Source organism: Athalia rosae, chromosome 1 (genome assembly GCF_917208135.1).
Source record: "Athalia rosae chromosome 1, iyAthRosa1.1, whole genome shotgun sequence".
NCBI classification, from domain to species: Eukaryota; Metazoa; Arthropoda; class Insecta; order Hymenoptera; family Athaliidae; genus Athalia; species Athalia rosae.
The window spans coordinates 23,653,588-23,679,618 of record NC_064026.1 but is presented as its reverse complement, the minus strand read 5'-3'; the positions used below and the strand labels follow the sequence as shown (position 1 = coordinate 23,679,618).

Here is a 26,031-nt window from a genome sequence, read left to right as displayed (position 1 = left end):
AATCCATGTTTAACGTTGACTGAAGATTAGTATTTGGAAATGACAAGTGATCACTCCACGATCGTTGATAAGCGAACGGAAACACGTGAATTCACTGCCTGATTTACTGAACAACGAGCTAGGGTTTGGTTGGGTTTTTACAAAATATAGTTCCATCTAGCAGTAACCAGCACAACTAGTTGGCGAGTGTGAATTTTTTGCAGTTGGTTGACGGCGACGCAACATCATGGCGTTAACGGATACCGAACCGATGTCACATTTACTGAGATTGGCAAACAAATTCAACTGCTTCTACCTGTCAGGTAACACAATTATTTAACTTAGAATTGCATTACATGGAGTGAACTGTGTGCTACTCTTTTCGAGCTACTTTTGTCAGAAATCTATATCTTGCCATTCTGTCTGCTAGGATATTGATTTCGTCTGTTGTATACAGCACCACTGTCTCTTTACCAGGGGAACAAATAAATATACCTTATGCGTATTTATAAAATTCCTAATATCCGGTATAATATTTTTAAACTTATCATCGTACTAAGCTTTTGAACTTTTTATGCGCTCACAATTCGCTTACATCGAAATGTCAATAGAGACTTTTTTCCTCCCTTACTCATCTCCCCGTATCAGATCTTGGAATGGCTGTGTTCAAAATAAAAACATCAAATTGTACAAGACATAGTATTTACCATTTGATGCAGGCGCGTGGCAAAGCTTAAACTCTTGGACCATTTGGCTCTGTTCCCAAAATAACAATCATACATTTAGGCTGCAGGTGTATATTAATTATATGAAATCCGTTAAATGCGTGAAACGACAAACCAATCCCTTTCAATCCATATCCCCTTCCTCCCTTCTGTTTTACCAACCGCATGTTGTAATAACAAACAACCTCTCATTTTCTTATTCTAACAATGATATAAATATTCATTTCGTGTCTGCCAATTTTATTCATGCATCGGATATATTTAACTACGCTTATGTATTTGCAAATACACATCTACGCCTCTACGAGTCGGAAGATGTCCACATTTTTTTCTTCGCTTTTATTACAATTTATTTTCCCCCGTGTGCTCATACATAGGTAATTGTACGGAGATCAGAGACTTTTTTATATTTTTAAAACTGTCAAGAACGATAAGAAAAATCATCCGGATTGCAGAGCTTGCATCCATGACGTGTTTAATTTTTTATGTCTCGTTTTGTTTTGCGATGACGAAAAAAGAAGTCAGTTTATCTGAATGATTTTGTTATTTTAAGTTCATTTCAAAATGGTGAACATCAATAATAATTTAAAAAGTATCATCTGTATAGATTTCGATGGTCAAGTATAGACGACGTCTGCGAAAATAGGCAGTTTGCTGTATTGGTCTAAAGTTGGAGGGTTTCGCCTATAGTACCATCCGGAAATCATCGGCAAATATCTGCCAAGACCCGTATTTCGACATTCTCATAGCTTCAAGATACATCTCAAGAATTACGCAATTCACTCACGTTTATTGAGTTTTCGTCCGCGAAAGCAATTAAAATTACCGAGCAATAATTTCTAATGATGCATAATTCTAAATGAAATTGTATTGATATTGATAAAGTTGAAATGACCTTACAGAACTCAATAGTAAATGTATGTTTCATATTCTGACTTGAGTGAAATTTTTCGAAAAAGATTAGATAAGATCTATTGATACCTATTGTTTAGATAGCTGTTGTTTATTTCTAATATTCGAGAAAAAATACGGTGTATTTAATAGGATTAACCGTAAACGTTGTATCGCCTGATCATTCATTGCTTTCTGATAAATATTGCCCTTCTTCAGAACATCCTGCAACAAACGTGGATATATTCCACTCGATTTGAATACTACTGATAATAACGACAGGTCTATAAAAATACAAAGCAGACAATAACAATTGTACTTTTACTGATAGCGAGTTAATTATCATGTCTTTACATGGTCACGAGTATAGGTATAGTTCTAGTCAGAGTCTGAGCCCCTTTACTTTTAAGCTTAAGCTAAGCTATAATAATATAAATGTAGAAGTTATCACTTTCAAGGAGACGGGTTTCAAGGACCAACCGCAATGATGTATGAAAAATAGTATACTATCGATTGATCTTGTCGAGATGAAAAAATGAAATTTATTCAGAATTAAGGGGGGATAGAATTCCTCAGTTTCGGAAATTAATAATATATGTATACAGTTAACCGTAATGGCGAACTTATAGATTCGCACGTCGATTCTATTGAATAATTCATAGAATTGTGATTTCCTCTTTTAGGGTTCCACTCGGGAACTTGCAGAGCATTTGTCGTCGATGGCCAACAAGTTGGTCTCGTTCGACCCGACGTAATGAAAGAACTTCTCAGCTACCCACAGGTAATTCAAAGTTCAAAACGATATATAACTTCTCATTTTCACGTAACCTATCCTAATCATCGTCTAGCTCTACACATAGATATGGTTTTCTCCGTTTTAAATATGCAGATCATACAGGATTTATATACCGTAGAAAAAGACCGACGTTGAAGATCAAAGTTTGACCGCGCGCCATAAATATTGATAGCTCATTTCAATTTTAACGCAAAACTTTTTTGAAGTCCAACCTGAATTTAATTCTGTAAGGCTTCGGTTGAACCTGTCCGATACAATAAAATACATCATTATTCTAGCAAGTCTCGATTTCTGAGAATTGTCTGCCTTATCGTGTGATACTACCCGTAAATACTACCCTGAAGTATCTGTAGCTCACGATAAAAGCTATGAATGCCTGATTTTTCTTTTATGCGACGACTTTTATCTCAATTTCATTTTATTACGACCTGTCGTATTAAGAGAACCACTTTATACAAGAACATAATATGGAAAGACTATTCCTTCCACAAATATTCTAAACACGTAAGCTCATTGCGTGCATTTCTGCGTTGATCTAATATCTATAATGTTTATATCTTTGCCATGCAAGGTCTCTGTGAGATTCTAATGATTTCTGCATATTTTAAATCGTAACCCATTCAGAATATCTTCGCGTTAGTATTTATGTATTGTAACAATACTCGTGAATATTATAGTAGGTAATCGAAATCCCCTCGGAATAATGCGGAAACACATTGCCACAGGTTTTATCTGCATTTGATGAACAATTTAATGAATAATTGATAATGTCGACCCTAGAACGTTGTCTGAAAAGTCGTGCCACTTGTTACATTCTGGCAACACCTGTAAAAGGCAGAATCATGTGGTTTGAGATGAGTTCACCATTATTTGCCTCATAAAGCTTATGGTCAATAGTATAGTAATATTAGTTGACGCGATAATAATTTAAAACACTATCCGAGTCATACCTCACATACAAATGTATAGTCTATTGCGATCTATATTACTGCGTGCGATTTGTTCGCATTTTATTTATTATAAATTCAAAGTTCGCACGCGACTTTGTTAACACTCAATCAGTGAACGTACGGTAGCGTTTGCTAACTGATTGTGAGCGGCCTTTTATTTTTTTCGTTAAAAAGTCACTGACAGGATACGTTAGTGGCTAGACATTATCGTAAGCGATCCCTCACGATCAACAATATATACATTTGCATATCCCACACATCAACATTTGTATTTTACGGCAACACAGCAAATGTGATATCGTATCGCGGTGTTTCATTTCCTGCTTACGTAATCTACATTCATGGTCACATAATGGAATTTAGAAAGTAATTACAGAAATTATAATTAGTCACCCATCGGTATAAATTCTTCACTTACTTGATTACCATAACAATGCTACATTTACATTCTTAATTTTGTATTGAAGGTATTTCAAGTGCATCCAGAATATGTTCAACTTAATCCAGCGTTTAGAGACTATGCTGAACGTAGCACAAAAATGGAGGAGGTTCTTAAGGAGTGGCGAGACCATGGAAAATTTGTTACACTCAAGGGCTGGCGTGAGGAGTGCTATGAAGTGAGGTCCCAATTCAATACTCAACCACTCTTCAAAATGGATCGCTCTGCTACCTGTAGGTCACCTTCTAATTAGTCGTCAAATACAAGTCATTGGCATTTTACAAGAAATTGTGATCTTATGTGTGCCTTGTACAATCCCATATACTGAAAGATTCAAATTTTATACCTAATTGACCAGGCTTGTTCGGAATTCGAAACTACGGGGTTGACATTACTGGATATGTTATGGATCGTGAAAAGGGGCTCTCAATTTGGCTCCAGAAGCGTAGTCCTACAAAACAAACCTGGCCTGGTTATTGGGATAACATGGTAGGTGGTGGATTAAGCGCTGGCTATGGTATCCACGAAACTGGAGTGAAAGAGGCTGGAGAAGAAGCCAGTATCCCTAGCAAGCATCTTGGAAAACTGAAGAGCGCAGGATGTGTTTCGTTTTTCTTTGAGAGTGAAAGGGGTCTTTTTCCCAACACTGAATTTGTTTACGACCTGGAATTGCCCCCAGACTTTGTACCATCTAATGGTGATGGGGAAGTTGAGACATTCGAACTTCTACCAGTTAAAGAATGCTTGGAGAGAGTACTTTCGCCAGAGTTCAAGACAACATCTGTGCCAGTTGTCCTTGACTTTTTCATCAGACATGGCTACATCACTGCTGAAAATGGTAAGTTCCGAACTTTTCAAATATTTATGGAACCCTGATAAAAACAGAGCATTGTGAAGTCAAAATGCATGCGACTATAGATATTCTAGATCATATTCGTGAATTAAATTTCTATTTTGCAGAGCCTAACTTCATCAAAATCGTCGAACTACTACATGTGCCACTGCAAACCATATACAATCAACCACAAAGAAAGTATAAGATAGAAGCTAATGGCGAAGCGAATATTGCTCTATAAAGAGGCCTTAGGATAACAATAGGCACTAATTTCAATTGAACTAAGGCTGAAAATTCAGAAGGTTGAATGAAATTTTCTTTAATCATACTTTATGTCTGTTTCAAGGTCTGAAGCATGTCAGTTACTTGTGCAAATTCACGTAGTATATGATAGAGCACCATTTCCATATGCGTTATAAACAACAAACTGCAATTAGTTATTTGCCACGGATGATGTTGTCTTCACGTTGTGAATCTGTATACTAGACAAACGCTTCCTAAAGCATGCTGCTATGGTTGATAAACTTGTGCGACAAAAGTGCTGTATGACTTTAAAAACTAATAGATTGCATTGAATCTCAGCATCTTCTAATTTCTTGTTTGTTCGGTTATTGGTTTTTGTTATTTGAAAAATATGATATTCACTCAACGACCGAAAAAATAAGCAACATTGTGAACCAGATCAAAAATGTATTTAAAAGTCTAAAATTGATTGCTATTTGGAAGCATTTTGGCCGCACATTATCTCAAATTTTCATGGCAAACACCTGCGTGCATTAGTCTTGTGAGGACCAATGACACATGACCAAAGTTGAAGACCTGTACCTAAAATCATTTGCTCCTGAGTTTTCTCCCTAATAGTATCATCCAGTTAATGCTGCTCATTCTGTAACGTGGGATCGACCGTAGTCTGATACTCGTATGTTGTGAAACAAAAAATCAGTATTCTTTCTAGTTATAATTTTTGCCAGAAATGAAACAAAACTTATTGTTTTGCGCCCAAATCTTCGGTTTCTGCTGGAGATCTCCTTGCGATTTTGAAATAGACCTTAATTTCAACTATAATTCACAATTCATCAGAGAAATGATACTGTCGGTCCTGCGTATACTCGCAGCGTCATATACATTTTATATTGAAAGATTGACAAGTTTGTAAGTATGTAGGAAGTAATGGAGTTGGCAGTTACACATCCTTCGTTTTAATTAGCATTATAACGTACTATACTTCGTATCAAGTCTACCAAATGAACTATCCACTGGGATAAACATGAAAATTCTACGGGACAACCATTTCACGTGACTTATCACACAACGGTTATGAGGTATCAAGTACTAAGAATGCAAATTATTACGCTGGCTCGAGCATCAAAGTATTAATACTGCATTCCAAATTCTACGTTTAGTGGCAATAATTGTTTGCACAAGCAAAAATAATTGGAAACAGCCGTTTCTTCCATTTGGAATTGCATATTTATAAAAAAATTGAAAGCTTGATGCATATGATATCTTTAGATGTAAACGAATTGAAATGTCGATGAAAAAAATAAGTTAGGATTTGATCCAAAGTATTAAAATAGATAATCAATTTTTGATCTGTTTGGATATTTCAAAGAATCAAGAGTTAAATCATGCGTGGAATTGCAATATGTTTTTTTTACATAACTTTACTAATTGACATGAATTTAGTTGTAGCATTTTTATTGCATGGATTGTTTTTGGGGAAGGGAACAAAATCGTTGTGTTATTTGTGATAGAAAAAATAGACTACCGAATAAGTGTTTTTTTTTTTTTGTATGGAAGCATACACAAAGCTAAGTAACATCACGAATATCATTAAATAAATACGTGGTTGGTCACACATTCATGGTTAACAGTAGGCAAACATTTCTGCTGAATAATATTATTCGTTCAGTTCTAAGTTGGAGGGCAAAGTATACAAGTTCATGTGACAACCAACTACATTTATGCGATGACTAAGTGAACTATGGTAACTGATTAACATCTGACAGTCTATCGATTACTGCAGCATAAAATAAAATAAGCGGCAAAAATGTGATATAATATGGCGTACGATTTTGCTTTTTGACAAGTAATAAATAGCATAATCTTAACATTGTTCCAAAATGTCTTCGCCACAGGTTGTAAGATTCGTTCAGTACCTACTTAGCTTGACCTCATAATCAAACGACTATATCTTCATGATGAAATAAGCATTAGTTGTGAAGCTAGTCAGAAACAAGCCTGATAAAAATTCATCTACAAAACATTACTCAATTTTCATAAAACTTCAAATTTCTACTAAAAATTATTGATACTATGTCATTTTAAACTCTGAAACACATTTTCCCTCATGCGGATGAATGGATTAAAGACAGTCGTCTAAGTTCTTTTTCGTCTTTATTAATTTACACAAATGGAGCACAGGACAGTTATTTTCATTATAACATCACATATCAGAAATGATAGCATATAGTATGTTTGCAATTTAGTTGGTTGCTCAAGCTCTGTCATCTTTGAACTATAAGTTTCCCCCATCTGTGATACGGTCTAGTAGGCTCTGAACGAACATAAAATGGCCAATACGTGTGACACCGTAGCTGAAAGATAGCTCAGAATAGATTGCGTAAATTTAGTACTTTTTTAACGAAACTAACTACTTGATGTGCTAGTCACCCATAGTAATGATTCGTTCTTGTCAGTACATTTTGAATTATTCTCACCCAACTGTAACTATTGAACGACTTTTACCAGCAGAGAGAATTACATTCGTAACAAGAGGACACATATATCCAGCCTTTCCATAAAGCTGCAGAGATCATCATAACTGATAAGCTAATTATACCACTTTGTTTACCACAACTTTAGACTATTGCAATGTGAGCCTTTTGGTTGATTATATTGCTTCAAATTTTTTTCAATCATGTAATATTGTAGTTGAAGACCTCAAATACACAAATGTGCTTGGTGATCTTTTGTTCAAAGTAGGCACAATGAGTAACATGATTATGAATAATCATGGCGTTCAATTTGTTTGAATTGGACAGCGATAATACCATATCAAGATGTTATGTGAACTGTTCGCAAGATCATCTTGCAATGCAATTTTCGAAAAAGTGCTGGATGATAATATTTTAAAGACAAGATAGCAAATTATGTAAAAACTCGTTTTCCGTTTTGTTTTCAAATTCGCCTACTTAGGAATTAGAGAAGTAAGAGCAACATAAATTCTTGAACGGCGAGCAATTTTTTATTCACCTTTCATTTTTGAAAATTGAAATGGTTATGCTGAGTAAAAAAAGTGGATGTGGATAACCATTGAGTGATGTGTTAACTTGATTCATGATATGATATTAACAGCCAGTGCTTTCTCCAAACATACATGATGTTCTATATTGTTATTCCACTATAATTTTATATATTTTCATTTGTGTTTGCACTGATAAGATTGTTTGCATAACTATTATTTAGCAACAAATATTACAACCAGTATTGGTATTGATGTGAGTTTAAATTTTTACAAAATTGAGCACAAAAAATTCAATTTATATCTAATTATCTCATAATAAGTTATTACATCATTGCATCACACACAAAGAGTTGCACATATCTGTAAATGTTCGGATTTGAGTAAGATTTAAATCCAACACATGGATTATTCACGAGTTCGGACCACCTCTATCATCGTGCATCTTTTTATTGCAGATGTGATGGCAAAGATCAGGTATCCATGCTGATGATGAATTGTACATAATATAGCCACGAGATTGTAATTTATTTTGGCTATGTTTGCTTAAGTAATCTAAGTTAGTTTGAAATTATCTACAACGAAATAAACTGCTGCTTTATGTGACTATGTTTTTATAGTGTTAATGTATTTAAAAAATCTGCTCTACATGTAGTATAATTCCAAAAAAGTGTATATCTTGTACAAGCATAAGATCTAATAACATTGGTTGCAGGTATACAACACCCGCCATACTCTAACACTCATAAATATTATGCAAAGCAGTCTGAGGATTGTTATATAATAAATACCTCGAATCAACAATATGTGATTATCAATAATATCTACTCATGGTTAAAATATCTGCGACTACCGATATAAACGTGCAGTGTGTCTGCTTACAAGTCATATGTCTCGTGCTCTGCCGGAGACTAATATCGGAGATTTGAAAGTACGGAAATACCATTGTATTCGAAAAACTACATGACATTTGTATTCAGATACTTTATTACATATACCTTCTTCTTACTCCATAATCAGATACAAAAAAGCCAAATTGAGGAATGAAAATAATAGCTGAACGCGTGAACGAACCTTACCGGTCTTTTTTCTGAAAACCAGAACCGTTGACTGAAAATTGTACGTGCTTCAATCGCTTCAATGAACGCTAGAAACATGACGTTTCGAAATTCCCGAACGATCAGTCGAAATCCTCATTCTGATGAAGAGATTCCGAAAATCTATGAAGCTATAAGATTCGCACTGAAGACGATGATTGATTGTGAAACAAGATTTCTGCCTATACTACCATTCCACTACTTATCACCACAAGTATTGACTGAAGATTGGTAGCCACCGTTGAGCCACAAGCCTGCCTATGCTTCGAATATTGCGCTCAAAAGAATGCGCCACTTGCATGGGGACTTGACAACCACGAATACAGAGCTGTCAGTACTACACACACGCGATGCAGTGACGTGAAAACAGGTTATGCTTATCGCCTGTTACCTATAATCGCATATGTGTACTGTTATTGTGTCAATGATGAGGTCTTGCACAATAATATCGGGGAAAATTAGCGAAAGTTTATACTTGCAGTAATACCTGCACGTTGACCTCCGATTATTTTTAACAAATTTATGTCAGTAACTATGAATTTTATACGCGCCAATCGTGAGTTGTGCACTCCGTTGTGAGGTTAACGTCAATATGATCATATAATTGTACATTTGAAGTCCACAATTACCCCCTTAAAATTCCAATTCGAATCGCTGAATGATGTCTGAAACTTCTGAGGATTTTAGGTTGCCAAAGGCACCAAAGGATTTATCATTCAACGAGAATGATTTCAATGATGTATGCATATAAGGCATTAACAACTATAAAATTGGACTGTTACTCTCGTGATACTGATGTACACTTCTTTCAGAGCAACTTTAGCGTAGACCTATTCTTGCAAGATCACCGGAAAAAAGCGAGTCTCGAGACAATGCGAGATGACTTAGGTGTATATTTGAAGGTCTTACGATCTGCCATGATCGAACTTATCAACAAGGATTATGCCGATTTTGTTAATCTATCAAGTAACTTGATTGGTTTGGACAAAGCAATTAATAATTTACAAGTACCTTTGGGTCAATTACGTGAAGAAGTGATGGTGAGTAATTTTGATTTTTTGCACTCACCAATACTGCATAACTGTGCTTAACTCTTCCTGCATTTCTTTCTTTCTGTTTGATGATATAATTTCTTGTTATTATGAAGGTGATTCTCATTTACAGCAAGTGCGCCAAACTCTAGATGATATGATAAATGAAGTTGCAAGTACTTTAAATGAAAGATGCCAAATTAGAGAACGAAAACAGAGCTTACAAAGTTTAGCACATGTTCATGATTCTATTGCCAAATTGTCCAACATTCTTGTGAAGAAAAGTACAGCTGACCAAAAAAAAGAGGACCAGATCAAGTTGGACTCCGACCTCCTAGAACGTGCTGCTACTGAATTTAACCAACTCAAATTTCACATATCCAGATGTAAAACTGACCTTACAGAAGCTCGAATCAAGGTACACCTCCAATTAGTGTCATGTACTCCTTTTCCTTGATCATCAATGAATGTCACTCTATCATCACTCAATTGTGAAGCTTTGGTTTAATTGTGATTGAAAATCTTTACTTTTATAGAGAAGTGATGAAATAGGTAGAAGTTTGACAAATAATTTGGATGAGATGTTTATATCTAGTATTAAGGAGAAGCAGCCAGAACTATTGATACGTTGTCTAAGGATATATGTTACCCTGGACAAGATATCTGTAACAGAACATCTCCTACAAAAAAAGTTCATAGGCCCTTTGGTTGAAAATGTTATTAATGAAACAACTCTACAAAGTGAACCTCAAGGATTGCGTGGGATCTACCAAAAATTATTAATGATAATTGATGAAGATTTGGCACAACTTCTGACGATCACTTTTTATCCAGACAGGTATACACTTGTCTTTGAAATATTTAAAAAATCATACCTAAATATTGAGTCACCGGTTTCTCGTGTCAAAAAATCTGCAGTCATGAAACAACCACAAAAAAATAACTAATGATTCATATTTTTAATTTTTGTTTCAGACTGTCTGTAAAGGGATTTAATTTCATTGTGAATAGTTTCTGGCCGGAAATTGAAGAAAGAATTGAATTACATTTGAGTCTGATATTTGCTCCGGGTAATCCTGAATTATTCCATAGGGTGAGTATGCATATCCAAATTCAAATTGAACATATATTGTAACGTCTTGTACCAATTGGATTTCACAACCTGAATTATAATTCTAGAGATACCTAGAGACGACAGAATTTCTCACGAAACTCGAAGAAGCTTGTGTCACTCCTGAAACATTGTCTGAATTAAAAAACCATCCCTCATACCATCGTTTCCTGTCAAAGTGGAATTTACCAGTATACTTTCAAATTAGATTTCAAGAGATAGCTGGTGCCGTAGAAGCTGTTTTGTATGATGATATTTCACCCGCGTTGCTCAAAGAAAATACGCCTACAATTACTTCAAATGATTTTATGCTCCTGGCCACTGATATCGTTTGGAATTCAATTTTGAAAACCTGGGCCGATAATATTTTCTTGACAAAACTCTTGCATCGGTAAGATCGATAATCCTTCAATGCTTGGCTCTTTGATGAAGTAAAAAGAAAAATTGGAAGATATGCAGCCTACAATTTTATTAAGTAATAAAATAAAGTACAAGTGTTTTCGATTAGTCAATCTATCGAAATTTCGTTATTTTTTTCAAGGTTTTGGAAATTGAGCATTCAAATATTTTCACGTTTTCAAACTTGGTGCGAAGAGGCCGTTAAACAAGTAAGTTTGAGAGACCATACTCGTTAATGTTTTATGGAAGTTAATTTAATGTAGTCATTATTCAATAGTTACTCATTCCCTTCATTTCATAAATACAGAGTTGGCCAGAAGCTACCAAACCTACTTCTAGCAACATTATTGAATCTGCACATCCCAACAGATTGCAGTTTCTGATATATTTATATACCGACATACAAAAAATAATGAAAAATCTGCCTTACTTCTTGGAAATTGTGTGTAATAAAGCTCCAAAAATGGAGCCCCCACTTAGAAAGCTACTCGAAGGTGAAATGATATTTATCAACATGACATGTTTACGTTATTCCGCTGAGCCCAAGTTTTATACTTGTTATATGGTTTTCAATGTTTTCAGATTGCCTAGGAGAATCTGAAAGAAATTTCCAGGCTACTCTTCCATGCGTCGCAGATGGAATAATAAAAGAACTCATGTCTCAAAGCGCCATTCATTTGAAACAAGTCAGCGATATACCGAGGTTATTTCGACGCACAAATCGAGAAATTCCTACTAAACCTTGTCCATATGTTAGTAATGTGGTCGAGCCGCTGGCTAATTTCTACACAGAATATAACACAGCTGTACCTGTTCTTGTCGCCAAGTTGTTGGAATCAACCCTGTCTTCAGTATCAGAGCAGTATGCTAATTCATTTATACAGCACTATGGCAACTATGCCATATTGATGAAGACTGATGTGGATTTATCATTCTTCCAGATATTTACTATCAGTCACAGATGTTTTAACGTCTGTACAAAAAACTGAAGAGAGTTTACGTCGGCTGAAAAAGATAAGAGATAAATCGGTAGGAACGTCACCTTCAGAGGCTAAAGGTATCGGCGATGATGAAAAGATCCGGATCCAATTAGAAATTGATGTACAGAGTTTTCTTCAGATGGTGAGATGAATCAGCTCGAAATTTTTTAATCAGTTCATATTTTCTGTTTAGGAAGTTACATAATACCTGTTTGTATTTCATGATATCCATCATATTTTCAGATAGAGAAACTTGGGATAGTTGGGACCAATATTCCAAAGCTGAAAGACTTGTTACAGGTAGTTCAAGAAGCGTTAAAAACGAGAAATGATGTTAAATGAAATAAGAATCCCTCTGTGATTTATTTACTTACTGCTATAGAATGAAGACGTAAAATACATCAATTGTTGAATCCAAAATTCTCCTGGCTCTTGTTTTTTTTTTTCACCTTTTTCATTTTATTACAATGCCTTCCTCATTAATTCCCTGACTGTAGAACACCCTTTGTTCATTCGTATTAAGGCAGTAAACAGAAGATAATGAACCACTTAGAATAGCATAAAACTGTTAAATATTTCGTTACATTTATTAATTACTTTTATTATTAAGCCAGTTAAATATATTACAGTGTCACAAGATTTCTATCAATAATGTCATATAGTACAATAAAGAATTTATGATAGGAACAAATACATGGAGAATTCTATCCTGCAAATTATATTATACAACAAAATATATGTACATTCAAATAAGAGATCACAATATAACATTCCTAGTACATGTCTACTGCGTACGTGTATACATAATATGCTGTAAAGCTTATTGCGAGTTACGATATTGCATAAATAGACTTCCTTTGTAAGTGTATGTGATAATTATACGTCAAACTAAATAAGTCTTACAGAAAAACCGATAGTAATGAATAAATTGAGATCTTCAATTCATAGCAAAGGCAAGCACAATTAAGTAATCAAAAGTAAATTATTTAAAATCTCAAGTTTGCATTAACAATAAGATGTATTCCACGCCACCAGAGCATAGCTGTTGTGATTGCTTCATTTAAGATTAGCAAGATTTTACCTCACCTGAGATTATGTACTCGATTTTTTTCTTATTTGCATGCTTATAATTTTCGTTAGTATGCGAATGCAATTTACAAACGACCAACAGTATTATTGATTTGCTAAATATCTGTAACATATTTGCACTTGCCGAGTGATATATATTTTGATTTTCAGGATAACGACTTTCTGAATCTTACAACTTTAGATATTCTACATGCTCCTAATATAATGCCTTTCATATGGAAATTACGTCAAGTATTAGGTCTCATACAATTGAATTTGGTGAGGGACTATAAATTTGACATAACTTGATTACACTCATTACTCATTGTCAGACAACTTATATTGCACATCCTTGATTAAAATCGTGCACACAAGATTTGCTATTATATTTCACTGTCATGATATTATTCATATAAAATAATTTCAATTTTATTTAATTCTGGAATGAACTGCAACTCACAGCGATATTAATGTTAAATGAATAAACAAATGGATTATGAACTCGAGTTCAGAATATGAATCCCCATCGTTTGGATAAAGTAAGTATCTATTAAATTATTTTATAAAATACACTATTGACCTAAATATACACACAACATCAAAGTAATCTCAAAACTGAGAAAAACCTAGCGTTACTATACAACTGATCGAGTTTTTGAATATTCAAACCTGCTGCTCAATACTACGATTAATTATAATTGTTAGGTATAACCTTACCCATGAGATTCAACATTATTATAGCCGATACACAATTGATGCAAGACGGGATCGATCCACGTTGGCTAAGAACGACAGCTGATTAAAAAATTTAACAGTGAGTCTTTGGTTTCAACTGTATCTAACACAGTACTTATTAAACTTTTAGGTTTGTATAACGTTCGAGAGGTGGATAACCATTTGCTTTCAACTAAAAAAACGTATCATTGGTATGGACTGCAAAATCTTATCAAATAATTAACAGGTATGGGAGGAAGAAAGAACGATTTCCCCTGTAAGTTACAACTTTAATTTAAATTAAAAATTTACATTTAAACTGCCTTGAGTGCATTCCAGGCAGATCTTCTAAACGTTATAAACAACCTAACGAGGCTTTAATGCTAACAGTGCCTCCAAGCTACTTTTAGTAGTTATCCTGTAATAAAGATTCATAAGCGAAATGCGAGACGAAACGTTTGCCATTAAATGTTTGCCAGCTACAAACTTAACAGTATTACAAAAATGTAATAATATTGGTTCCAAGTTAAATCAGGTGCTACAGGTATACCATACTGCATTTTCATGTAATAAGACTAAAGGGAAAATATGAATCCACTAGCGATCAGACTGATGTAAACGATTTGCTACTCTTAAATCTGCTCCAATGTTTTAATTCTATGTATATCATGTTTTATATATTTTTAGTAATGGAAAAAATTTTGTGAATTAGTTTTGATAAAACAATATTATTGATACCTTCAAGACGCTAGGGTTTGAAGATATTCTACAAGCCTGGCTATGAGAGGAAGATGTGCACAATTGGAGTGGGAAGATATTAATGGCATATTGGGTGTGAAATGATGAAGAGATCAGCGCAAATCTGGGTTGTCGTTGACCTGTTTCTTGATACGCAACAAAATGGTTGTGTACCAGGAATCCAACCGTGATATGGAGTCGTACTCTTTAACTGCCTCAGTATAACCTTCCAAATTTTGTTCTTCCAGGTGCTCGATGAGCGTCTATATACACAACAAAAACAGGATAGTGAGCAAATTGATAGAATCGATTCTCGCACCTCTACAGACAGTCATTAACAGAATCAGGACATGTTCGTATTAATTCTTCATGTGAAATCCTACTAAAATTCAGTTACCTCAATAACGAGGTATATTATGTTAAGTGGCCCTGAAATAGACAGTACACAACACCAAACAGTAAAGTATAAATAACATACTAATTTACCTTTATAAGTTTATACTCTCTAGAATCCTGGAAGGCAGGGTATTGTTCTTGATAACGTTCAATGGCATGTTGAGCATTAAGAACATCCACACAGAGGTGGCATAGAGCGGCACGGAAAAAGTACTCTTTTGCACTATATTTTAGTAGGGAGCTTTCTAATGATGAGGATGCAACCTGAAAATCACCAAATTCAATTATGTACTGTGGTAGCACTTTTCGGTCAGGCTTTTAACTGCAGCATGGTTTTTCAATGTCATGAAGTTTTTGCTATGAAAATATACAAATTTTTGCGTTCTACAAACCTGTTCATAAATCTGAATTGCTTTGTCATAATTTTCGAGTTGAGCGGCATACTGAGCCACCTTGAGCAAACACTTATTTGCAGATGAGTTACTTTCTTCACCTCGGAAATAATCTGCTGCCTGCTCATAGTGGTGTACCGCTCTTTCAAGATCTACAGATTCACTTTCATACATCTCCGCTATACTTTGATGATGTTTAGCAGCCATCGTGAACCTTCCCATATCGGTATATATTTCTATTGCTTTTAGAAGACAGTCAACTACCTCTGTAAGGGCAAATACAAACATCTCATATGAGTAAGATAGTGAGCGACCCTAATATCATAAAAATGACATCAGCTTCTGTTGTAAAGAGCGTATGACAATATTTGAGGGTGTGCTATGAATAATTATCGTACCATTTGGATTTGATTTTTTATAACAGTTGGCAGCATCCACATAGTTGGTAGCAGCATCATGTCTACTTCCAGCTTTACCATGAAGACTGGCAGCTTGACAGAATGCGTTTCCTGCTGCCCCCCATTTTTTGGCCATCTTGAACAAGTTTGCTGCACGTTGATAGCATTCTACTGCTTCTTCTACCTTAGATGTTCCTCTGAAATATGGAATGAATTATGATTTTGAATTATTGTACTACTGACAATCTAAAACAAACATGTTTGATTATTTTCAATTGACACCTCATGTATGATCAATCGTTCTGTTCTTCAAAAATTATTTGTTGTAATGGGTGAAAAAAAAAGTTACTTGTATTTGGATATTTGTGGTTTATAGTTAAAAAGAAAACTGTACATCGATCCAGAAGAATTATAATATATCATAAAAGTTATGGTAAAATAGTAGTGAGAGACATTCCATCTAGCTCGTTGGTGTTACAATAGGATTATCTGCGTAATTGGTAGTTGTTAATTTTGTTCCTCGGTTTAACTGAATAGTGATGATTACTTTCACCGAAATAGACAGCAATACTCATATTTATATAATTTCATATCAGTTTCATGACGTATATTTACTTATCTACATGATTACATCTTATGATTACAAAAAATAATTACTTTTTCCTGACACATTCAATGAGGTTTTCAGATTGGTATTATGAAAAATTACCTACATATCTGAACACTAAGTCAGCATTTGCACCTCATAGATTTATAATTAGAAGAACTAGACTGGCATTGCATTTTTTAATGTACTAAGTATTTATTAGACTAATTGATTGCTATGTGGCATTAGGTAACTAAGCTTCAGAAGTTGAGTATTAATTGATCGTCTTTGATTATCCTTCTACTTATTGGATTACAAGAAGACTGATGTGCAATTAATTGCAAGTCAAGTTCAGTTGGCTCGAAAGTATCTTATTTTAGAGACAAGCCATAGAGTGATAAATGATGTCTTTGCATATACTGCATTGTCATTCGGTGGTATCATGCATGGAAATATTTTGTTCATGAATTGATCATACTATAAGTTTCAACATAGTTAATCAAAATGAATTTAATATGGTATATCAATATTTTTAATCTCATGTATGTGGCTGATCAGTTTAAAAGGAAGTGTATAGAAACTCGTTCTCAATATACCAGGATCTTGACATTCAGCTGTAAAATCTACGATTCATGTGTCACTGGATGTCAAAAAAAGCTATGATATTTCAATATTTTTCATATCAAAGCTGCTGACAAAGATAAACCAGAGAGAAGGTATAAGTCACACATATTGACGTTCAGAAAGTGATGAAATGTATTTCTGTAAGAGAAAAGAGAGTGACTCTCAGAAGCAGGGTCGTTTATGCAAATCACAGAGTTTGTCAAATCGCGACGCATGTAGCAATAAATTCGTCCATCCTTTCAGTCTGTCATTTGTTCTACAAATCAATATATCAACTTACCCAAAAAGAGAGCTAAAGATACCTTTCGAAGAGGTTAATTTTTTCTCAGCCTCAGCCATCAGCTGTATGGCTTTTTGCTCATTATCAGCCATAATTATAAATATTCTTCAACTTAATCCCCCGAATCTCTTTATAATTGTCACTCGCTTATTGACAAAATACATTCACTTCGCTCCACCAGTCAGCTCTGACGTCACCACGACGGAAACATCCACCCAACTATGGTTCAACTCTCTACCGGGGATCTCTACCGTACTCTCTTCTATATTGGTTTATTTCCTCTATGAAATTGGGGGCGAAACTCGACTCACAAGTTCTTGGGGAATGCGTCTGGACCATTTTTAGAACGCTTCGAAATCCGTTAGATATTTTCAGCGCTGTTGTCTAATGAGACGTTTTCGTACCATTCATTTGAACACAGAGTTCGCTCATGCTAGTTGGTAAACCGGGAACGACTAGATCTCCCGAGCTACGCGGTCTCGAGTCTCGACGTTTGGTTCTCCTTGCTTTTCACAGCTAACTTTCTGCCAAATTTTTGGGTGAGTACTTGGGACAGTTATTATTAACAAAAGAAAGCTATGAAGGGTGTTATATTTTGAATCAATTGTTGCTCCGTATCTTTTTTGGCGGCATTTGATCAATGATTGCGTCAAATAATCGGCGTACAGCAATTTAACATATGACTTATCTCCATTCGGTGATTACATAAATGACTACACACACTTGCGGAGTTCGGCACCATCTGACATAATTTCGCACCTCCATCCTGTTTACGATTATAATTATTACAGGGGTAGCTTCACAGTCAAGATGCTTCGTCAAGCGGTAGTTATGGTGCCTGCGCACTCACAGCAAGTGCAACAGCGAGGTATGGCAACTTTGAAGTCCATCTCTCTCCGTCTCAAGTCTGTGAAAAATATCCAGAAGATCACACAGTCCATGAAGATGGTATCCGCTGCCAAATATAATCGAGCTGAGAGAGATTTAAAGCAGGCCCGCCCTCTTGGCGAAGGAACCAAAGCATTCTATGAAAAAGCAGAAATTGCAGCACCCGAGGGAGTTCCCAGCAAACTAGTAGTCGCCATTACTTCCGATCGAGGACTCTGTGGAGCTTGCCACACTGGTGTGGCTCGTAACATTAGGGATCACCTTCTGGCAAACCCAAGCGATAAGCAAAATACAAAGATCATCTGCGTTGGTGAAAAATCTCGTGCGGTTTTATCCAGAATTTTTTCTGACAACATTCTGTTTGTTGCCTCTGAAGTGGGTCGCCTACCACCCACTTTTACTGATGCTGCCAAAATAGCAGCTGAAATATTGAATAGCGGTTACTCATTTGCATCTGGACGCATTGTCTATAATAAGTTTAAGTCTGTAGTATCATACGGTGTTGCAGACTTGCCACTATTCGATCAGAACTCTGTAGCTACTGCACCTAAATTATCGATTTATGATTCATTAGATGAATCTGTTATTCAGAGCTATCTGGAATTTTCCCTGGCTTCTCTACTCTTCTACAGTATGAAAGAAGGAGCTTGCAGTGAACAGTCATCTAGAATGACTGCTATGGATAACGCAAGCAAGAATGCCGGTGAAATGATTGAAAAACTTACTTTAACGTTCAACCGTACTCGCCAAGCTGTTATCACTAGAGAACTTATTGAAATTATCTCTGGGGCTGCTGCACTGGATTAAATATTCAAAAATAGAAAATATAGAAGTCAGATAGAGTCAATGTCCGTCTGCACAGCTGCGTACAAGGGAAAAACAAATTCATTTGATTCCTCTTCTGTAAATGACGGGCAAAAAATCCAACGTATATGCAGTTTCATGTAATATTGCTTCTGTGATTGAAGTCCGTGCTGTAATAAATTTCACCACTCACCGTAAAAAATGATGTGGAAACTATTCATTTTCCATCCATCCCAATCATAATTCTCCACCCTAATACTCGTAATATGAATCATTTTTTGACATAAATTTATTTTTATTACTGATTGGTGTTGGCATCAAACAATCTGAAAAGAGTGTACTCAAGATCGAATATTTGAAAAAAAAAAGTGACTATCATTGTTCAAAGGCGAACCAAATATAAATGTCACATTTTATTAAACCTCTATTATTCTTACATAGCTGTCGAAGTAATATCCAACATCGTTTGCTTATGAAGCATAGTTCTATGGATGTACAAATTTGACCAAATATTGGTTCAGACTTACTGGGACTGCTTGTTTCTGGTAGATAAGCATGACCACACTGAAAATCATCAAAAACCGTATAAAATCAGTGACAAACACAAAAAAGATCACACAATCAATGAAAATAGTATCTGCATCGAAATATGCCCGTGCAGAACAGGATCTCCAGAACGCCAGACCTATGGGTGAAGTACCCAGGATTTTTTATCAAGAAATTAAAATGATTTCTCCTGTTGAAATGAACGCCCAGCTTTTAGTTGCACTGACATCTGATAATGGATTGTGTGGTGCTATTCATTCTGGTATAGCAAAAGTAATTCATAAAAATGTTCGAGACGATCCAATCTTAGCTTTGAAAACTAAACTCATATGTATCGGTCAGTATTCCATGTCACTTCTTTCAAGAACATTTCCAGAAAAACTTATTTGGGCAGCTAAACACGTTGGCAAAAAAACAATCACATTTTTGGATGCTGCATTAATCGCTATGAAGATCAATAAATGCATCACCGAGCACAATTTTACAATAACGAAGATATATTACAATCAATGTTTATCTCGCATGTCTTATAAGGCAGAAGTCATAGATTTATACCACAAAGGTGCAGTGAAAGCTGGAAAAAAATTTTTGTTGTACGATGAGATTGAAGAAGAAATACTAGAAAGCTACTTGGAATTTTCCTACGTAGTGCTCATTTATTGGATGATGAAAGAAAGCGCTTGTAGTGAACTTGCAGCAAGAATAGTGGCAATGGACAATGCTACGAAAAATGCTGGAAAAATGACCGAATCGTTGAATCATCAGTTACATCGAACTCGTCAAGCTATGATTACAAATGACCTCACAGAGATCATAGCTGGAGCAAATACTGTTAGTAAATGATTTTCTTCTTGTAAACGTAGAACAGATGTTGCCTGAGATATTAAATCAGAATAACTCAAATTTTTAAATCTGGATGCAAGGAGTTGATTGTCAGATGATAGTATACAACATATTTCTTTAATAAATTTTCACTTTAAGCGTACTGGTTCATCATTGTCTTCATAGCTTCAACTGTGTGTGCAATGATTATTTGGATTCACTCGTTCTGCGATTAATTTGGGTAGAAGTTTCAGAATCCATGAAAGTTGTTTTGTAGAAAACCTTATGATCAGGCGGTTACTCTTATGAGTTATTATAATAATCCCTTTTTATTTAAAATACTTGTACAAATGTATAGGTATACATGTATGTAGTATAAGACACTTTTATTCTTCCATGTATTTGCAAATACACTATACATACACAGACACTATTCACCTGATTTATTTACATATGCATGGATGAAAAGTAATCAAACAACAGCCTTTTACTTATTGAAGTTTATCAGCGACATTCAATTTCCATACTGTGACTAAGTTATGAATATATTCCAATGGTGAATTAATAATTAGGTATCAGCTGCTGATTATTCATGTATATAATAAAGTGATGCAATTTCCCTCTTCACTTTTTTGGTTTTCAAGAAGTAATAAATTAAATCATGCTCAGTTTAGGAATCACTTGGTAAAACTTTATTCTGCAAATTATTTCAAAGTACTGTGTAGACTAATTTTTGATCATGCTTAAATTTTCGTTCCAAAAGAATAATCAAATTTCTCAAGTATATCCATGTAACCAGCTACTTTCGCGTTGGTTACTATTTTTTGTCTCATTTCTACTTCATTACAATAAATAATAACCCATTTTATGAATTCATTCAAATACAGAGTAACTTATGACCTCATTAATAATTTAGTATTATATTTATTAATTTATTCTTTTCTTCTTTATAACTTTCGTATAATGTTACATGATATTTACACCCCACTTAAACAACGAAGTAAAAACGTATTTGACATGACCATTGAATTTACTTGATCATGTGTATCACTTATACTCAAGTTCAATACATCAGGCACTTCACTTGAAATAATATTAACTAGTCTGATAATTTTCACCAACTTCAGCAATAATAACATATAAAGGTACTCTGATGCGCCAATAATTTTATGACTGCAGATATACAGGAATCAGATATTCACGTAAAAGTCTTCAATATAAAAGGGCACAGAATAACGATGAATTGAAATCTTAACTTCTAATCACTAACAACTGTTAAAAGGTGTGTAGGGTGATAACTCGTGATAACTCCTGATGACAAAGATACGTAGGTACAGATGTATATTTTTTCAGACAGTCACTTGTCTGCAGAACGCTACTATCGTCTGCCATTGAGCAGCATCTAGTTTTGGTAATTTATGAGTAGACAAATGATATTGCTTTGTCGAACCATCAGACATGGTTGCTGACTGATATTATCAATCCTATGTGAAGGATATGAACTCATTTTTAACTTCGGATTATACCAGTATTTACACGGAAAATCAAATTCATACACAATCTTTATAAACCACATTATACAGTTACAAGAAATCTAATTTAAGACGAGGTTTACTAGTTCATACAAAAGTAAAAACAAGTCTATTCTATTCGTAGTGTCATTGAATTTCAATATTTTAATTTTCAAACGTGCTTGGGCAAGAAATATAGATATAAATTCAGGAAAAAATAAAGATGACTGTCAAAAGCCTGACAAACTGGTCAATAAATATCTTTTTCATCTTACTACGCGACTCCTTATGGATTGTAAGATTTGAATATATTTCAACAAACTACATCAAAATATCCCTGAGTAAGTTAACTGAAAATTCATCTACCTCACATCTCGCCAAAGCTAGCATATTGCAATGTTTTGGAAATTTCATTTACATCATATGATAAGCAAACATTTTTGGGAACATCTACACATTGTGATTTCGTACACACAGTAATCATGTAATACACGATGATCGTACTCGTACTCAATGATGCAGCATGCACCACAGATATTACCTCGAATAACTATTGGTACTTGATTCCAAATGGGTAATTATTTATTATGCACTGATACCACCAAAATTCCGTGATAATAGTAGATTTCACTTAAGCAGTTACTTTATGACGACGTCGACAATGATACTGCGCAATAGATAGAAGAAACAAGTAATGAATGATTTCTCACTTGTTCGATGAAGAAAATAGTAGAGGGCCCTTTCACCATTCTGCATCACCGTTCGCTTTTTGAAACACAAAGTCTCTTCCGCTTAAGTTCATTATGCCATCTTTCAAATAGAACTTCCACTTATTTCTACTCCTTGTAATCTGAAATCAAATGCATGGCACATATACCAATAAAGTCTCCAATAAAGTAAACACAAAACATCAGATTGACAGGTATGTGAAGTAATACAGACCTTATCATACTGACAAACTACTACATTGTCGGTATCAAACAAGTCTGTCGGATCCTCGTCGGTGACATCATCCTCAGAATTTAACGGTTCCTGAAACAAAATACATGTGAGATAAGCTAATTTATTGAACATTTGATGTGTAAACTATAATAACTTAATCAACAAAGTTGACTACATTCAACATGGTTATGAATACAAATTGTATATCAGACCTACACACTTGAGGCAAAGGTTTATTCGGAGATATTGTTAACTTATATCTAATATTGTCCAGATCGATTTTGTACCTCTTCTCGTGCAGCAGCATCATCATTTTCTTCTTCCTCTTTATCATCCAGATCCTCGTCATCGTCATCATTATCCTCCTCGTCTTCATCATCATCTTCATCGGATGTATCGCCAACTGGTCCATCTAATTGTGTTATATTGCCCTGTTGACATCATAGCCTAAATATTAGGAAACTGAATTCTCGCTAATGCCAAATATGTTCTCATTCAGCTTCTGAGTGAAATGGAACAATCGAACCAAAGAATCAGGAAAATAATATTGCCATTCACAAACCTGACTTTGTACTGTTCTCTGTGTCGTTATACTGTTTGCATTCTGTGTAACGACTGTTGATTGTGTCAGCTGGATAGGTGCAAGCGTGGCTTGTCCTTGGAGGGTAGCATTCACATGCTGCTGCAACAACGTTGACGCTAAATTTGCAGGCAGTCCCATTGCCGCAGTTATCACAGGACCAGTCAAAATAGTATGTAATTGATTACCTGTAAAGAAAAACTTACTCACTGAACAAATTCTTTGATGAATAATTTGAAGAATAATATTCATGAATGAAAAAAAGCAGCATTACCCTGAATTGCTGATGCTGGAACTTGTATGGTGAGGACACGAGGTTGTGCATCAGGCTGCCCAGCTTGTGCAGGAAGGGTGATTTGAATTGGCACCTGTCTGTCTAACACTGCAGCAGGAGCAGTAACCACTTGTTGCACAACTCCACTGGATTGCTGTTGTATTGGATGAGCCGCCTGCTGAACATGTTGCTGTTGTTGTTGTTGTTGTTGCTGTTGTTGTTGCTGTTGTTGTTGTTGTTGTTGTTGTTGTTGCTGTTGTTGTTGCTGGTGCTGTTGTTGAACTATGGTTGTAGTAGACTGCTGCTGTACAAAGTGATTTCCAGCATTTCCTGCTAGAAATTTGGAAAAGCAAAAATTTACTAGTTTGAAAAATATTGTCAAGGCTTTTGGAGGTGTATTCATATTAGACACATAACATATATGTGGAAAATGACGTTAAGTGAATCCAATTTCTTAAGTAACTCCATGCTACCTCTTGCAAAGGTTGGTAAACAGATACACTGGTACTGGCAGTAGAACAATGAAATAATAATGGGTCACCTCAACAAATCTGCTCCAAGACATAATTTAAATGTAAACTCACAGTCTTCTATGGATTAAAATATAGATATCTTCACAATTGTATGACAATTGAATTATACAAACATTCCTGTTATAGATGATAAAGTATCGGATAACTAAGAAAATAATGTAATGTTTAATGGAGATCAATACAATTACTCGTACCTTTACCTTTAGTAGCTGCAGATGTCTTATGAGCATTGAGCTGGGGAGGTTGAGGCTCTGGGGGATCTAGAATTGGTTCAAAGGCTCTACTAGACGTTAACTTGGTTTCCCATATTTGCTTCAATTCCTGCAATACTTGCTCATCTACACCTTCATCCAAAAATGATTCCCGTACACCAGCTATAACATCCTCAATGACTGTGTTGTACAACTTCAACTGTAATCAAAGTACCATAGTTACTTCCAAAATATTATATTAGATGTACATCAGTGAAAAATACTCAGAAAAGGTGATATACATGACTTAAAAGCCATATACTCAACTCAAATACAATAGTTTCAATGCCCTAAACGAGTGTTACTTTGGTAGTAGGATCAAACATTATTATTTTTCTTCGATACAACTATACTGACCCGGCTGATGAAAACTGAAGCTAATCATTATGATATCCATGATCGTTACTTACTATTCTGATAATCAATGAAAAGTAGTAAATATTTATGAAGTTGGCTAGTAGCAGTTCATATTTACTTGACGTTGAGGGGGATTCAAGTACAAATAAGTCATTTGCAGTCAATCATGATAAGAAAAATATCACATTTGCAGCAGCTTCTACTTCGTTGCATTTTGGAGGTATAATTACTAACGGATGGCGATATCATAATCGTTTTTTTTGGTTTCTTATGTTAAAAACCAAATAGACTAGTGCATTACAAATAATAAGCTGTAGATAGCGTAGAATGAGATGTATTATTGACATATCGCCCAAGGTCTTCGGCAAATGATATGGAAATCGGCTCCGAGCCCATGAGCCTAATGGATCGTTTCCTGCATTTTCATTCACACGTTATTTTCGTGGTAGTTCATTTTTACTCACCACGCTAGTTTGACTGAGGGCCATTATTGGATAATTCGTATTATTAGTCTACGGAACAACAATACGAATAATCCGAAATCAACGCCCGCTTCTGAGAAGCCGACCTGCCGCGTTGCTCGAGCTCTTTTATACTTTCTCAACAGCTCCCATTCCACCCTATAACTGAACTACGCTTGTCAACCTAGGTCATCTCAATATTCGAAATAGATTTACAATTTTCCTTCACGAATCTCGCATACAATTTCTGAATGTTAAATTGAAATTTGATATTTAACGATGAGATAAAATATTTGAGCGATTCATAAATATAATTATGTTATGAGATTATCACACAGTTGTTTCCTATTTTATACAGTGTGCAACTTCCTTATAAGTCGCCTAGACAG

At 35.0% G+C, this 26,031-nt stretch overlaps 6 protein-coding genes across 9 annotated transcripts; 4 read left to right on the top strand and 2 right to left on the bottom strand.

Moving 5' to 3' along the window:
• Nucleotides 1-170: 170 nt before the first annotated feature.
• On the top strand, nt 171-8,465 carry LOC105692813 (uncharacterized protein YJR142W). The gene is made up of 5 exons (XM_012412268.3): nt 171-302; nt 2,279-2,376; nt 3,809-4,013; nt 4,139-4,618; nt 4,741-8,465. Exons 1-5 carry the CDS (start codon nt 227-229, stop codon nt 4,854-4,856), a joined length of 975 nt encoding a protein of 324 aa, XP_012267691.1. The 5' UTR covers nt 171-226; the 3' UTR covers nt 4,857-8,465.
• Nucleotides 8,466-8,656: 191 nt separating this feature from the next.
• LOC105692811 (conserved oligomeric Golgi complex subunit 2) lies at nt 8,657-12,897 on the top strand. Its single transcript, XM_012412265.3, has 12 exons — nt 8,657-8,790; nt 8,880-9,695; nt 9,769-9,996; nt 10,121-10,405; nt 10,524-10,825; nt 10,963-11,080; nt 11,167-11,489; nt 11,640-11,706; nt 11,805-11,991; nt 12,080-12,359; nt 12,439-12,619; nt 12,721-12,897. The coding sequence occupies exons 2-12, from the start codon at nt 9,615-9,617 to the stop codon at nt 12,817-12,819; spliced, it is 2,151 nt and encodes a 716-aa protein (XP_012267688.2). The 5' UTR covers nt 8,657-8,790; nt 8,880-9,614; the 3' UTR covers nt 12,820-12,897.
• Nucleotides 12,898-14,528: 1,631 nt separating this feature from the next.
• On the bottom strand, nt 14,529-17,911 carry LOC105692815 (alpha-soluble NSF attachment protein). The gene is made up of 5 exons (XM_012412271.3): nt 17,674-17,911; nt 16,184-16,380; nt 15,786-16,051; nt 15,484-15,657; nt 14,529-15,260 (listed from the first exon to the last, which is right to left on the bottom strand). Exons 1-5 carry the CDS (start codon nt 17,763-17,765, stop codon nt 15,111-15,113), a joined length of 879 nt encoding a protein of 292 aa, XP_012267694.2. The 5' UTR covers nt 17,766-17,911; the 3' UTR covers nt 14,529-15,110.
• A 152-nt stretch (nt 17,912-18,063) lies between these two features.
• Nucleotides 18,064-19,567, top strand: LOC105692814 (ATP synthase subunit gamma, mitochondrial-like). Its single transcript, XM_012412269.3, has 2 exons — nt 18,064-18,212; nt 18,465-19,567. The coding sequence occupies exon 2, from the start codon at nt 18,484-18,486 to the stop codon at nt 19,366-19,368; it is 885 nt and encodes a 294-aa protein (XP_012267692.2). The 5' UTR covers nt 18,064-18,212; nt 18,465-18,483; the 3' UTR covers nt 19,369-19,567.
• A 353-nt stretch (nt 19,568-19,920) lies between these two features.
• On the top strand, nt 19,921-20,754 carry LOC105692778 (ATP synthase subunit gamma, mitochondrial-like). The gene has a single exon (XM_012412218.2). It carries the CDS (start codon nt 19,921-19,923, stop codon nt 20,752-20,754), a length of 834 nt encoding a protein of 277 aa, XP_012267641.1.
• A 289-nt stretch (nt 20,755-21,043) lies between these two features.
• LOC105692812 (transcription initiation factor IIA subunit 1) lies at nt 21,044-25,963 on the bottom strand. 4 transcript variants are annotated; one of them, XM_020856285.2, is made up of 7 exons: nt 25,646-25,963; nt 24,768-24,984; nt 24,041-24,370; nt 23,749-23,954; nt 23,474-23,617; nt 23,187-23,276; nt 21,044-23,094 (listed from the first exon to the last, which is right to left on the bottom strand). In XM_020856285.2, exons 1-7 carry the CDS (start codon nt 25,667-25,669, stop codon nt 22,987-22,989), a joined length of 1,119 nt encoding a protein of 372 aa, XP_020711944.2. In that variant the 5' UTR covers nt 25,670-25,963; the 3' UTR covers nt 21,044-22,986. The 4 variants fall into 4 exon arrangements, with proteins under 4 accessions (XP_020711944.2, XP_020711945.2, XP_012267689.2 ...); XM_020856286.2 differs by having other exon boundaries at nt 24,774-24,984; XM_012412266.3 differs by having other exon boundaries at nt 24,041-24,373; nt 25,646-25,962.
• Between the last annotated feature and the right edge of the window lie 68 nt (nt 25,964-26,031).

Coding starts and splice junctions, on each gene's coding strand:
- LOC105692813 (XM_012412268.3), top strand. CDS start 227: ATGGCGTTAACGGATACCGAACCGATGTCACATTTACTGAGATTGGCA. Junction 303..2,278: donor CAACTGCTTCTACCTGTCAG/GTAACACAATTA, acceptor TTCCTCTTTTAG/GGTTCCACTCGGGAACTTGC. Junction 2,377..3,808: donor AACTTCTCAGCTACCCACAG/GTAATTCAAAGT, acceptor TTTGTATTGAAG/GTATTTCAAGTGCATCCAGA.
- LOC105692811 (XM_012412265.3), top strand. CDS start 9,615: ATGATGTCTGAAACTTCTGAGGATTTTAGGTTGCCAAAGGCACCAAAG. Junction 11,081..11,166: donor ATCCTGAATTATTCCATAGG/GTGAGTATGCAT, acceptor TTATAATTCTAG/AGATACCTAGAGACGACAGA. Junction 11,707..11,804: donor GCGAAGAGGCCGTTAAACAA/GTAAGTTTGAGA, acceptor TCATAAATACAG/AGTTGGCCAGAAGCTACCAA.
- LOC105692815 (XM_012412271.3), bottom strand. CDS start 17,765: ATGGCTGATAATGAGCAAAAAGCCATACAGCTGATGGCTGAGGCTGAG. Junction 15,658..15,785: donor CAATTCAGATTTATGAACAG/GTTTGTAGAACG, acceptor GGTGATTTTCAG/GTTGCATCCTCATCATTAGA. Junction 15,261..15,483: donor GAGAGTATAAACTTATAAAG/GTAAATTAGTAT, acceptor TTGTGTATATAG/ACGCTCATCGAGCACCTGGA.
- LOC105692814 (XM_012412269.3), top strand. CDS start 18,484: ATGCTTCGTCAAGCGGTAGTTATGGTGCCTGCGCACTCACAGCAAGTG.
- LOC105692778 (XM_012412218.2), top strand. CDS start 19,921: ATGACCACACTGAAAATCATCAAAAACCGTATAAAATCAGTGACAAAC.
- LOC105692812 (XM_012412266.3), bottom strand. CDS start 25,669: ATGGCCCTCAGTCAAACTAGCGTG. Junction 24,374..24,767: donor TGCAGCTACTAAAGGTAAAG/GTACGAGTAATT, acceptor CCAAATTTCTAG/CAGGAAATGCTGGAAATCAC. Junction 23,955..24,040: donor TCCAGCATCAGCAATTCAGG/GTAATGCTGCTT, acceptor TTTTCTTTACAG/GTAATCAATTACATACTATT.